Genomic DNA, 14289 nt, shown 5'->3' with positions numbered 1-14289 from the left:
GACTTGAATTAGAACGACGAGGCAGCCTATTTGCCCACCCAGATTTTTCGGATCGTCGCAAGAAGTTAGCGAATCATAGTGAAACTCACAATTTCAATATGCCGAAGGCATTTTGCTGCTAATCTAGCGTAGAGGCGGCTTTTCGAATATCCAAAAAAGGTAGAGGGCTATGTGCATAGGTAACTACTTTATACAGCTAGACAAGCTAGCTGCTCAGTGACCGATAAAAAAAATCATGTTCTTCATTGTGTGGATAGTGTTAGGAGTGTTAACATCTCATATTGATATCATTGGCGAATACGCCAGCAACAGGAATTCTCTTTCAGTAGTGACCTTGTTGCCGGTATCTACTCAGGGAGGTTGGATCTGAAAGTAACTGCTTTCTGATATACATGAAAAGGCATGGTTGCCACTGTGCCGTTTCAAGGTGACCGCACATTCCGCAGTTGCAACAAACGCTCGGACCACCACGAGTCAGGGGTGAATCGAGCACATGTTCTAGCCTTCTATCCCAAGCCCGAAGGCGAGCGCTAAATGGAAAACCGAAGACGTCCGATTTGAAAGAGTGCGCTAGACTACGGAACTGGAGCAGCTTCCATGGCGGCCGTCACAAATAAATGTGCAACCGTGGGGTACGCGCGCTGTTGCCGGAAGCAGTGGAAGTGTACCCTTTTAGAGACCGAAACCAATTCAAGGTGTCGACTGCAGCCTCGTCATCGAAGGAAAGAGGAACACACCAGATTGGGGCAATCGGTTGTGCAGGAAGACTTGTGCTGGGAAGGTTGCTGACACACACATCCAACAAGCCAACGTATTTAAGTGCACTCCCGGGACGACAGGTGTTGCCGCCTAGTTTTGGAGTTCGTCGGGATCTACACTATTCGCATACGTGTGAAACACCACTACTTATGCTCCTGGTCAGAGTAACTACGATAAATGGCCTAATGTTCGACTCTCGAGTGCCTATCTTTAGGATCTTGGATATCTGTCCTTTTTACAGTCCAGGAAGCTGTCCCGCCACCCGCGCACACCCCCCTGTGTTGTCGCCGTCTAGCCAGCGAAGTGCTGTCCCTCGTCCGCAGCTGCTGTCTACAGAGTTGTGTCGGCGGTCTTCCCCTTTCCAGCGCCAGGGTTCATTTCATAGATTGCCAAAAACCCAATATACTGCATTTTTTTACACGCGGCACACAGTGAAAGCTCTTTCGCCTTCAGCTCATCGCGCTTGCACCCTTCGATTGTCAGGGTCGGGGCGAGCGTCTAGGGCGCAAAACCCGGAACATCGACGCCCGGGTGTGTTTCGGGTTCGATTCGGGATCGGATTCGGGTAGTTAGCTGGTGGGCCCTGTTGACGCTAGATGCCGGGAGGCATACGGTTTTGTTACACAGCTTGAAAGGAACAAGCACACGAGCATCCCCCTTCTCGCTGTAGGGACCTGGAGTGTCTTGCACCGTGGTGGCATTGGGCGTGTCGCTCCCTGTATCGTTTTTCCCCATCTTGCTGGATGACCCTGCTCCAGAAGGGCGGTCGATTCCAGGTTCAGTTCAATCAAGGCACTCGACGACTGCTTGGCCCTTTTGGGTCGCCAATCCACGGCTGCGAAGTGTGTTGGTGCCAAATCTCTCTTTAATTCCCTCTTCTTTCGCATTGAGCGCAGCTTCAGGGAAGCACTGTCTACCGGGCAACGAGAAATAAATAGTGAGACAGAGTGGAGGGTTTGCGTTGGATGTCTAGCTCGCCGTAGGCCGAGGGAGTGACATGTTTCGCTTTTCCTCTCCATGACTGTCTCGGAAGAAGGTTTTTCTGATGCCGTCGCAGCTTGCCAACTAGCCAACCATTAAAGTCTCGAGTTCTTGTCCCCGGCATCCAGGAAATGGATCGCACTCTCTCACCCCCCGTCGAGCATGCCTCGCGGGCCGGCTCCTACCTTCCGAAGCTTCCCTTTGCCGGTCTTTTTAAAGCAGGATTCAAGGTAGCTTGTCTGCTAGTGGGTGTGACCTTGTGTGTGGTACAAATTCTTCTTCTGGATGCCGCCGGCTCAAAGCCTTACGAGCAGAAACATGCAGGTCTTTCATACCGGTCCTTCTGGAGATCTATCCGCCCCCATCATGTACCGACTGCCATCGCCGGCAGCTTAGCTCAGATGGTGAGTACTGAAATGCACGCTTTGAGGATATGCATCTAGTCACCAACCGTTATTTCTAATCGGAGGTCTTCTCTGCCTGCCAAGCACCGAAGAGTCACACTGGGCTGCGTCAGACAACTAAAGGTGCAGAAGTTCAATATCCAACGACATCGAGGGTTTTCCACATCGGCTACGCTCTAGGATACAGGGTGGGACTGTCGGCCGTTTCAACAGCCTCCCTAAACAGCGATGCCCTGAAGGATGGAGCACCACCACAAGTGACGATATGCACTGTGTGCATTAGACCCACTGCTACACTAGAAATTTTCGCCGGAAGTTGATAGTGAGGCGGTTCTGTGGAAATGGAAAGCATTTGACACAGCGTCTACAATAAATAAACCAAGCAGGTGCGCATTTCTTTGTAATGGGCATATCCAAGCCTTAACAGTAGAACAGCTCCTCTCATTAGAGGGACGAGGTGTCATTTTAATCACATGCTTGTTACTATGGCTGTTACCAGGCTTGTGTGAGCTGTTCGTTGCGTTTCGAATCATCAGTTGGATCATGTACGCATTCAGATTGTCACTAGGTTCGGACAACCGCAACTGGTGCCTTCTTCACCTATTGGAAACGCCTTGATCTTAACGTTTTATGCTTGGTACGGCAGAAAGACGACGAATTCGACTTCGACTGGGATGATGAAGAGTATGATGGTGGAAATGCAGCTGATGACGAACAATCTACAGATGCCGAGAGCGACGGGGATCCTGACGCCTTGACCATGACGAAGCAAGACTCGACAAACGCATTCAACGTGAACGAAAAGAGCTACGTTAGCACCACACAAAATGCGAGGCAATCAGAGCAGGACTTCCCTACATCCTCCACCTCAGGTTTCTCCAACTTTGGCAACGTTGGAACCCCAGCATGTAAGAGCATACGAAGACGTTTCTTCGTATCAATACACAGCGCTCAAGTCTGAGAGAGCTCTAGGAGGGCAGTGCTTTTGAAGTGGCAATCGACAGTCAATCTAAATTTCTTCTTTACTCGAAGCATCGCCATCCGCACACTTGCCTGGTCTCGGGTGTCCACAAATCTGGTATCTATCTCCATGATCATTACATCAAAAGACATGGTTTTTTCGATAGTGTCACCAAGCTCAGTGCGAGATAAGTTAAACAGATATCCTGGTCCGCTGAGAAAGAAAACCGTTCCACGGGAACGGAACAACGAAGAAATTCCTTCGCAGTGATGCCTTCTGGGCATCTCTTTTGCGTGTTTTTGGAACTCATTAAGGATGCCCTCAGGCACACATCATCATCTCCTCGACGGTTGCGTTATAAATTGTTCGCGGTGTTTCGCTCGACCACAAAACATTCTGTGGAGTGTCACGTTACAGATCGGGAAAACGGGACGGTTGTGCTGACTTCTTTCCCATGTTGTGTCTCCTGTTTCGTTTCGTCCATTGTGCCTCCTCTAGGGGCGCGCCCAGGTCGAGGTGAAGCCGCACCCGAGCCGCCGGCACCAGTAAACAGCTCGAGTGGACAGGGTCCAGAACCAGCGTTCGGGGCACTGCGACGTTCTATTGACGCAAGTGCGCCTGAGAGCATGTACACGCGAGCCGTTGAAACTGCTCCTGCGACAAGTAAGCCTTTCCTTTCGCAGCTGACCCCCCTGTCCACGGTCATCTGACCGACGGGTCTCAATGTGGTATTGGAACATAACGTCTCTTCAATGTCGCCATGCCAAGTCAACGGAACGAGGCAGCCTCAGACGACGGTTAGATCCTGAGCATCTGTGCATCCCTTAAATCAGAATCAGAATCAAAGCTTCCTTGAGCGACTCGACAGGCACTACAGATAGCGTGAAGGCTCTTTTGATTTCCATGAACAAAGTTACATATTAGGTTAGCTTCGTGAAAATGTCGCCGTAATCCATATGTCTGACTGAAACACTTGTCAGAGTGAGAGTGCCCGGTGAAAGCATGAGCCAGTTGGCTCTAACGTCGATTTCGGTCCCGTTGACGGATACTGCAGCAAATTGAAGTCCCCGGCAAAATCATGGTTTCCAGATGCCCGGGCCTCCGTCCAGATCCAGGTGTGCATCCGAGTTTGTATTGGGTGTCATTGACCTTTTGCAGACTTCCTGGGCGTTGGGTACGACAGCATTAAAGGAAACCCCATTGGTGACCCTGACATGATGGTTGACCCGGGTCTGCGGTCTCCAATCATCGTCTTTTCGTTTCAGCAAGATCCCGATGGCGTGACGAATGATTTGAACTATTTGCAGCCTCTGGGCGCATTTACGCGCCCTTTCTCAGCCTGTCGCCAGTCTGAGAACGTCAACGAGCTGGACACTTTGTCGGATTACCAGAAAGTGCTGAGTGTAGATGCGGCCCTCCACGGAGGAGATTCTCTGGGGATTAACAGCTTCTCTGGGTCAACTGGGTACAAGGAGTTCGCGCAGGATGTTAGCTCGAAGGCAAACAAGTCGTTTATGCTGAAAACCTACTGTATCCGTTATGAAGCAGGGCTCGCACAGACTGACTCGTTCAAGTGGTGAGAGGCCAGACACCTGATTGTGAAAATATATGTGGGACTTCTCTTCCAGCCGGTAGTCATTAAAAAATACAGATATAGTCAAGTGATGAGGCGCCATGTAGTGTCACACTGTTTAAGGATTGAAAGTATCCATCTACCCGTCGATGTTGACACTCTGCGCCATAGATTTTCGATGCTTTCTTCCCGTCTAAACGGCTGTTTGCAAGGTAACACACCGCCCGCGTCTGCGTCCAGCCGTTTTCGGGCCGACTGCCACTTGGCAGCGTGCTCTGGCGGTCCAAATGCGCCATAGTGCAAATGCCATCCACTCAAGAGTCTGTTGGACATCCTTCATCCACAGGGACCTTCCCGGTCATGCTTTTCCTGCTTTTCGAACCACTTGACTTCAAAAGGTGTTTTTAATATGTGGCCCAATGTTATGACAAACTCCAGGAACTACACACTTGCGTTCGACGACGCCGTCGCCCATCTGCCCGTCACTTTCGATGGAAACGAAAGAGACACCCCTTGTTCCGTGCAGCAGTGGCGGGCTGACCACATGGCAGATGGTTGCCAACAAACGAACATTCCCATATGGATGGCATTCATCGAACAGTTCGGCACGCACTATACAGCTCGTCTCTATGCAGGTTCGTCGCGCTCTCAATGGAGATTCGTGCGTTGTTTACGGCGCCTGTGTGGATGGGATGCTGCTCAGCATGGCTTGTGTTGTTGCGGGAAGAAACCGGCCCGTTCAGAAGAACAAAGGCAACACGACGGTGACTTAGGTTAGGATGTGGAGCGTCAATGTTAGAGTCTCCCGTGAAAAAAGTGTACGTTGGTGGTGTAGGCATCTACGTGCAGGTGTACTACCTTTTGGTCAGCCGGAGATGTTCAGAAGCGATGGGTTCAAAGGTGCACCTATCGGCGTGCGTGTTTTATTTCACCTATGCGTGTGCTCTCGTTCTGCCGAAGACAACAGGCTGAGATGTTCCGATTTGAATGGTGTTGGTGATGTGTGCTATTCCCCTTTTGGAACCTCCAGGAGGCAAGATGACGTATCAGGTGACCATGAAGTCTTCAGACGTCAAAGCGTTGAAGAAAAAGGGCGTCGACGTGAAAGCCGAAGTGAAACTCATGCTTGGAGGCTTTTCGGCAGGCGCATCTTCGCAGGTCAAGACAAACCAGGATTCCGCCTCCCAACTGCGCAGTTTGAACGTAGAAAAAGAGGCCCTAGTGATTGGTGGAAAACCTCCGGCAGACGTTTCCGACCCAAAAGCTATTGCCGCCTGGGCAAATTCAGTCGACGCTCTTCCCATGCCAGTAAGTCTGTTTTCTCCAGGTCTCTTCTAGATTCAGGAGCATATGCCGCCATGTGATGCTGATTTTTAAAGCACTCTTGGGTATATGCTGGTGTCCAGTTGTAAAGTGCAGCCTGAAAAACAGATTACAGCTGGGTATGCTTCATGGAAGATAAAACCTCAGGCGCTTGAGCAGCAGCGGTACCTAGACATATGCAGTGGAGTTTCGCACCGTTTTGGCACAATGCTGGGAAATGCGGAGGCGTAGAAATACTTCAGAAGAACAGGTTCCGAGATGGGTAGAATTTGACTTTTTCTTTGGGGCCAATTGGGAATAGACTTCAATAAATGGTGCTCGCCTCTGATTTTCAGATTCTATCCACGTTATCTGTGTATATCCTTGATTCATCAGGTCAAGCTCGAGTTGCTTCCGTTGCAAAATCTGCTACCTGAGGACAAAAGGGAGGCGTTCACACACGCCGTTACGTACTATAGCAAGGCCTTTGGCATGTCCGCGATGGACGTTCAGTCTCTTGAGGGCACAGCGAGGTCGATTCAGGATGTAGTAAGGAACCTGTTCTCCGTCCCTGCTTTTCTCTGTGAACGTTGTCCTGTCGGGGAAGATAGCATGCGGTGGGGTAGACGCTTCACCTCGACGGTGAAGAATCAATCCGTGTCCAGATTGTCTAGGTGTGCCTCTTGGAAGGCCTCCTTTGCCAGCGAAATTTCACAATTGTAGACACAGCAAGACGTTCACGCCAGGAGGGAGACATCTGCAAATAGTAGTCCGTATCGGATGACTTAAGTGGGAATCTCTGGGTACATCATCCTTTGTTGTGTTCGTAAGTCGCGACCCGCTTTTTCTAAGCGTCGGAGCCATTTGGTCGAGTGTTTTCGTCTTTCTTGGGTTTGTGAACAGCTTAAAGACGTTACTCAGATTGCGTGGGCCGGCGCCCCCCCCGGATATGCAAGATGTCCACGCGAGCAGGTTGTTTTATTTGGCTTCGCCATGAGATTCAACTTCAAAGTGACGATAAGCAACAACCTCGCAAACTACCACATCGCCCCCTGCACAGCAGGAAGGTGAGTTTTGGGATTTGGAAAGTCGTATGTTTCAGTGATAATGAAGAGGATAGGGCGCTCGAAGCTGACACGAACACCAAGTAATTACGATATGGCTGAAAAGACTGCTTGCCACGGGGGAACGTAGCAGTGTGGTCCGACGCACTGGACTTGCCCTTCTTCGTCTCCCTGAAACCTGTGTATTGCTCTTCGTACGGAGTTCGAAGATGTCTTCGTGAATTTTTCTTGTTTTCAGAGAGAAGTGCGATGGAATTGGGGCGGAGGAAGCTGCTGGTGACGACGAGCGAATCTACATGGCGTGTGGTCCAGAAGTGGTGAACGAGTTTTACCAAGTTGTCGCGGAGACCGAAGCAGGAGAAAATGTGAGTCTTGTCCATCCGTAGAACTTAGAGATGTTGTACGTCAGCTATGTATGGCAGTTACCAGGACTTACCTATAAAGCGCCGGACGGTTCGACGGAACGGCGCAAGCAGCAGTTACTGGAAAAGAGTCGCAACCGCTTCAATAGGAATGTATGAACTCAAATGCTCTCACTGTGTGCTGTTATCGGCGACGTGTTGTGGAATACTGGGGGCCTCGTTCCTGTGTTCCTGTGGCCTTCTTTTCTGAATGCAGGTTGCGGTAGCCACCTGTCCCGAAGACACCGTGATTGCTTTCGGATTCGGTATCAGCATTGGGACAGGATTCTACAGCTCCGAAAATACACAGGTTGAGCCTTGCACGGCAGGTGAGCATTTGGAATTCGTGGCACGTTTCACCAAACTAAATTTCATACGCTGTGACATCCGCACGGTTGAGGGAAAACCTCCAAGCGCAGTCGTTGTTTCACTGTCGAGGAACGATGTCGTTCAGCCAGGGCGTGTGTTACCGCATACACGGGGATGATCCTTGATCGCATGTACACCGGTTCATGAAGAGTATGAGACTGACATGCCTTTTGTGCTGTCTTTCTGTAGGTCAAACACGCTGCACGAAGGCCCGGACCTCGAATACGGTCAAGTCTTACGTGTGGATGGTGTGTGCGGAGAAGTCGTTCCCCGGAATCGCGGTAAGGGGTTTTGCTTTTGTGTGTGTTACATATGTTGATGATACACTAACTGTGGTGACATGATTACACCTTGAGTGGTGTTATTGTGTGAAGCTACGAAGATCCACTGCCAGTGAAAGCAGACTAGTGTAGCAACGGGTGAACCCAAGGTAATGCGTAGTGTTGGTGCTCGAGTCTAGTCGATATACTTGCGGGTCGACATACTTTGTGGCATTTGTCTAGTGTTGTTTCTTGGGCTGTTCTAGGAAGAATTGGATACGCGAAACAGGTGCCGTGTGACCTGTCATCTTGTTGAGCAGTGCCTGGCGACAGTCGGCGCACATCTGTCTTCAGGAAAGGGTTACAGATATATTAGCTTATTTTCGACGCTGAAACAAGGACACTGTAGGTGTGTTTTCCGTCATCTCTCTTCAGCAATTGAACAACATTGCTGAAGTTGGTACGAGAGGAAAGGCGAATTCCCGAATGAAGAACACGGACGGCATTGTTAACGTGTCATGCGGCGCGGACGAACGCACACTTCTCGGTACGTAGTCATCCTTTTGTCAGCCTTCTTTCAGTTCTTCTTCTGTAGAAACACAACGTATATGGACTCATGCACCACAGTTGCCAGCTGGACTATAACATCAGAACTCACAAATGTCGACAGTGCATTTTGACTTTCGCTTCTGTGCAGGCCTCGCCCTAGAAGTGCATACGCACATGCCCAGCGTTCGAAAGGCCTTTAAAGTGTGCACCCACGACTCCAACTCTTGTGCTCTCAACGGAGCAGGTGAGCAACTAACCGTTTTGTATGTTGATCGACACGCCCTTTTCGGATGGGCACTGTGCGGGCGCCGCCACGAAGAGAAGTCGCACGTCGCCTCTGATATCTCCAAGGGTGCTTGAGTGGCACGTTGATCGCTGACCTACGTACAAAGATTTTACATGCCATGTCGAGTCGAAGACAACCTTTGACAACGGACGTCACTGGCAGCGGTGGGGGCGCGGTACGCGTGTCAGAGTCACAATCGAGATGAAGTTTCATCCCTTTTACAAGCCTGTCGCTCCCCATCCTATTCCTGGAGTTGACAGCTGTTTTCTGAAACGAAGTAGCCGTCGTCGTGAGGACTCAAGAAAACATTTGGCCAAACAGTGTACAATGACTGTACGCTGTCCACGAGGTCGGTCTGGGGTTGGTTCCCGTGGTCTGTAACATGTATCGAAGATGACAATCTCCATGGCGTGTCGGTCGGTGGCAGCGATACGCTCGTGCCCAGCCAGATCAGCAATTGACCTGTTGTTGTTTAGAAACGCTTCGAGGTAACTCATTTTGGTGAGCGCTAAGGCAGCACCCGGTTTGAGTTTTCGGAATTGGAGGAAATGTATCAGTTGCCGGAGACGGCTTGAAGCAGACTATCCTCGATTCATTTTTCGTGCGATCGCAGTTCTGTGATGCAAAACGCGTGAATTTTTCGCGTTCGAGGAAACGGTGCCTGCATAGTGAATGTATCGTTAGCCTTGTCCGGCTCAGTGCAGGAGTGCAATGGTGGCTACCGTTCTTCGTCAATGAAGATCTTTCATGTGAGGCTGTTGATGTTCGTATGGAAGTTTTTGACCTGTCGACGCACCGAAGAAGACTCTTGAAATTATAAGGACCCCGATAAAGCAGAACCGTGTAAAAGATGAAAACATGTTAGTGAGGGGCTGTCACACTACACACGAATAAAGTCTATCGGTGTATTCCGTGCAAGAGTGGGTGCTCGTTCAACGTCGAGGCATTTGCTGTTTCCCCGGCATAACTTGATCTGCTACAGTGCTTCAAAAGTAAAAGTTATCACACTCAGTATTGCCCGGTCACGAGGACGCGCCCCATAGAATTCTATGTGCACGTCCATAAAAATCACTCGTTATTAGCTTCTAATACACATGAAGCCATTTTCTCTAGTACAAATATTGAGTTCACTACCACGTTGTTGTATTTCAACGCAGCCGAAAGGTATACTCCTTCCAGTACTGTTACTAGGAGCAGCAGACGACGCAAAATGCTCGCAATGAAAGCTCTGCGCAGTGTGCTATGACGTAAGAGAACCTGAATCAGGGTTTTCTTGCTCTCACAGGAGGCACTCCGGGCCTTTCAGTTGAGGCGCAGCTGCAGAATGATGATGCAATGACACTTGTCCAACCACTGCAAGCGGTTACGTTGTATTTGCTCATTTTGTGGCGACACACTTGTGGTTTACGCCGCTGCGAAAGGTGTCATCCTGGTGCCTTTCATTTCGTGACGAAACAAAGCTGAGCACTTCAGGCCACAAACGAACTTAGAAAGTTTGTCAGTTTTATACGGTTTACCCACGAGAACCAATCGGTATTTCAAATTTATTCGCACATATTCCACGTGTTGTCAATTGTGAAGGACCCTCGAAAGCCCATATCCATCACGTGAGCGACGTTAAATGGAAAACTCTAGACTGGATAGTTTTCCCCTTTCCTGTTTACGTCAGTTGTCCATTATCCGCCCCAACTGTCTGCGCGTTTGTTTGCTGCTTGCGCTAGAACACCGCTGAGCCTACATTCAAAAGCGAAGCGGGACAACGAATCCACTCGACGAGGAACTTGTTAACTACGGCCCCTCCACTGATAAAGGAGGATGTCAAACGGGGTTGAATCTCGAACGGATGCGATATTTAGCATCGACAGACTCTGTTTTCTTTAGATGCTACCGTCACCATATTAGGTGTAGCAACGTGTTACGCAGTTTATATTGACAACGTGTTGCACAAGGCCTTGCTACGCATCACGACCCTGATGGTTAGATCACACAGAAAGACACAGCGATGAGAACATTCGTCCTTCCCACTGTGACTCTAGTAACCAGCTGTCCATGTAAGTCTGTGGTAGACCAGCACTGACTTCGGGGCTGCGCGAGGCTCGAATGCATCGTGCCGACTGACGCTAGATATCTTGTCCTCTTGCTGCTCAAGTAGAAAACGAGGAGCGCCGGCGACAGCCACCGATGTGGCGTCTCCCTACGGAAGTTCCTGTTTCAGACGGTGACGCACTGACACTTCTTCCAAAACTGGGAGATGCATTTCTCGATTGTGGACTATCAGTATTCTGTGAGTTTCCTTCTTGTACCGGTACTGCAGCTCTTCGCGCTGCACTTTCAGTGTCATAAGCTGATTTACTGCCTCTTGTTCCTACTTTGGCCTCGGGCCGTTTGCAGTCTCTCGCTTCACAGACTTCACGGCTTCGGCGACTCCTCCTTGGACTTAGTGACGTGCTTTCACTGCGTCCCTCTCTGCGTGTTTTGTCGATCGTCTCTTCTCCAGCTACGCTACCCCCACTGAATGCGTCTTCTGTACCGAAAAAATTTTCCTGCTCAACAGCTCTCGCAATGGTTTTCCTGTCCTCTCCAGTAGTGCACCGAGGACTGAAGTAGCTGCTGTCTCCTCTGGCACTCCGTTTGTGGTTCTTGCGCTTTGCTTTCTCCTCCCTGTCGCTCGATGCTCGGCTTCTCTTGTCTTCCACGTCGAGTTGTCTACTTTCTCGACTTAGAGACCTACGCCGATTCCCATCCGACATGTCATCTGTCGCGCTTGCTCCAGACAGAAAGCCTCCTAGTTTATCTTCTCGGTTTCTGCCTGTTCTGTACCTACAGTGGCCGGCATCGAACAAAGGATTTGGACTGCTGACCCCGCGACTACTTGTCGACTCACGGTGATGATATCAACTGCCTTTTAATGCCTTCCACCTGACAGAAAAACCAAGTCGGGTGTATGTGAAACCTCTAGTGTTCTTCCTCAGGGCGAATTTCTCGTCATATGACACACGTTCCTCAAAACAGCAGCTGCAATCAAGCAAATGGCTACAGCAGATCGAGGATTATGGCGAAAGCGTACAGCAACTTCGTACCTTGTTCCACTTTGCTCGCACGACCGGCTTCGGCTCGGGGAAAGGGAGCGCCCGCTCTGACGATGGGGCGGCGTTCTGCACCTGCGACTGCAAAAAGAAGAAAATGAGATCAGACACGACTCATCGTCATCTCTCCCTTCGACGTAAGAGTTCAACAGCGGCCAGCGAATCCGTACAGCAGCTGTGTCAGGTTATACATGAGAGTTGAGAGATTACATATGCGATCGGTTAAGGTGGGGGGGGACCGAAACAATCCATGCATGTTCGTCTAAAAGCGAAACGAGCATAATGCAAGAACACCCTCTGAAGCGTGTGACCAGGCTCATGTCTGTCCTTAGAGAAGCAGCCCGAGGGTGGGGGAGGGGATTTTAGAAGGCAGAAACCTAACCTTGAACGTGATCTGCTGCTATCCCTGCGGCTGCGTGGCCTGCTCCACGATCTGCGTCCTCGACGAGATACTGCATTCCGGTCACCCTTCTGACGATGACCTCCGCTTGAGGGGCACCGGGTGCTGTATGGGGGAGATCGGGATGAGTCCCACTGCCTGCGTGGATTTCCTCGTCTTCGTCCATCCCTATCAATATCTCCTCGAAGCTCTCTGCGTCGCTGGAGGAATATGGCACACGTTCAACCAAGTATCGAGGAGCCAATGTGGCAAGCAACTGTCTTCACAAACAAAACCGCATCGCTGTCACAGCCGCAGGCTGTTTACTTGTGCCTGCGTCAAACTGAGAAACGGCATCACAAGATTTAGGACTTGCACCAGCAACGTGCTACTCCTTCCTATACTGTCACTCAGTCGAAAATTCGACAGAGGGCATTTCTTTCCTTGCTTCATGAGCTTCAGAACGAAGTTGCAAGTTGCCATGCAGCGTTCCATCCGGCAAAGTACCTTAAGAACAACGTACCATCTGCATGGGGTCTGAGCGTCCTTTTTTCGCTATGGTGACGTGAATTGTCGAGCCATTGAGCAACGTATTATGCAGCTGGTGCATGGCATCATAAGCATCTTTGCTGGATTCGAACTCGACGAATCCAAAGCCGCGTGGCTCCCCCGTGTGATAGTCGAGCGGAAGGTAAACATCTCGGATTGGGCCGAACTCTTCGAAGGCAGCACGCACCTCCTGTGATCCGACACACATCAGTGTAGAAAACACCAACCGAAACAATAACAGGAAAATGAAGATCCCTCTTGGTGTACGCGTTCGTTCACGAGAAGCGGCGACGCAAAAAGACAGTAGAAATAGCTGAGTGCTGGTACGATGAGTATGTCCGTGGATTACCAATCAAGGTGGCGCCGCCCAGGTGAACAGCAGCAAAATCCTTTTTGCACAGTGATCTTATTCATAGGGCCGTGTGTTCGGTTCTCATAAAACTGATGATCGATGTGAGTGTTTACTGTTGCCTAATAAAAAGACAATATACTCGTTGCTCCACAGGTGCAGCCATCTCCCGAGTTGCGGAGCCTGCCCCGCATCCGCCTAACATGCGGTGACGAGGGCAGATTGCCAGGGAAGAAATCAAGGCACGAGGTGTTTGACCTTGGCAATGCTCAAGTAACGGGCGGAATGGGAAGCGGTTAAATGTCCGCTTCTGTTGTCAGACCTGCCTCGGCAAAAATGAACGGCCTTTGGACACGGTTGCAGACGATGGATCCAGGTACGAGACATAGAGACTGATTCCTCCGGATTCCTTTGAAATAAATGTCGAGCATATACATGAGATTAAGGGTGAGTCTCGTCCGCATGCAAACTGCCACTCTTGTTTTACGGTGAAGAAAGTGGCGTCGTCTCTTATTTGTCGTAGACTGCAACCATCCTGTGTGATTCCTCCATTGCACTCACATCGGGGCTCGAACGAAAACTCAGATTACGCACGAGAAGGGACAACCTCTGCCGCCCTCTGTCGTGTTCTGCATCCATGATCACGAAGCAGCCTTGTCGAATGTTGCAGTTGCGAAGAAAAACTCGACAGGGGAGGGGCACAATTACTACTGCAAGGGCAAGATGTTGCACGGCTGCTTCAGGCACACGGAGGTGATCTGGAAGGAGATATCGTCGATCTCCAAGTTGTTACAAGTCAGACTTGCACCCCATAACAGCCTTCTGCCGCTAGAAATCAGCGAAAGCAATATGATATTACCTCAAAGGAAAGCACGTGTCCTATTGCTGTAACAAGCGAGCTAAGGTGTGAGGCGTCCAGTGGTCGCTTTGGTCACATTAAGAGACAAAGGCCTGCTGCGACGCATGAACTGCAAAAGCGGAGCACGCGGTAGGGAAAAGGAGCATAACGAGAACACT

General features: G+C 50.2%; 2 protein-coding genes across 2 annotated transcripts; one reads left to right on the top strand and one right to left on the bottom strand.

The window, feature by feature from the left end:
- Positions 1-1871: 1871 nt before the first annotated feature.
- TGME49_272430 (MAC/Perforin domain-containing protein) lies at positions 1872-8983 on the top strand (the record flags this gene model as incomplete). Its single annotated transcript, XM_002365835.1, has 13 exons — positions 1872-2144; positions 2791-3052; positions 3604-3768; positions 4264-4681; positions 5117-5313; positions 5709-5986; positions 6377-6529; positions 6884-7047; positions 7283-7409; positions 7663-7774; positions 8004-8095; positions 8510-8621; positions 8772-8983. The coding sequence occupies 13 exons, from the start codon at positions 1872-1874 to the stop codon at positions 8981-8983; spliced, it is 2565 nt and encodes an 854-aa protein (XP_002365876.1).
- A 2820-nt stretch (positions 8984-11803) lies between these two features.
- Positions 11804-13911, bottom strand: TGME49_272440 (RNA recognition motif-containing protein; the record flags this gene model as incomplete). The annotated part of the gene is made up of 5 exons (XM_018781661.1): positions 11804-11828; positions 11990-12076; positions 12378-12595; positions 12898-13113; positions 13834-13911. 5 exons carry the CDS (start codon positions 13909-13911, stop codon positions 11804-11806), a joined length of 624 nt encoding a protein of 207 aa, XP_018636697.1.
- Between the last annotated feature and the right edge of the window lie 378 nt (positions 13912-14289).

The sequence above is a fragment of the Toxoplasma gondii genome, chromosome VIII, assembly GCF_000006565.2.
Source record: "Toxoplasma gondii ME49 chromosome VIII, whole genome shotgun sequence".
NCBI classification, from domain to species: domain Eukaryota; phylum Apicomplexa; class Conoidasida; order Eucoccidiorida; family Sarcocystidae; genus Toxoplasma; species Toxoplasma gondii.
The sequence above is the reverse complement of the archived record's forward strand: the minus strand, read 5'-3'. Positions and strand labels throughout refer to the sequence as shown.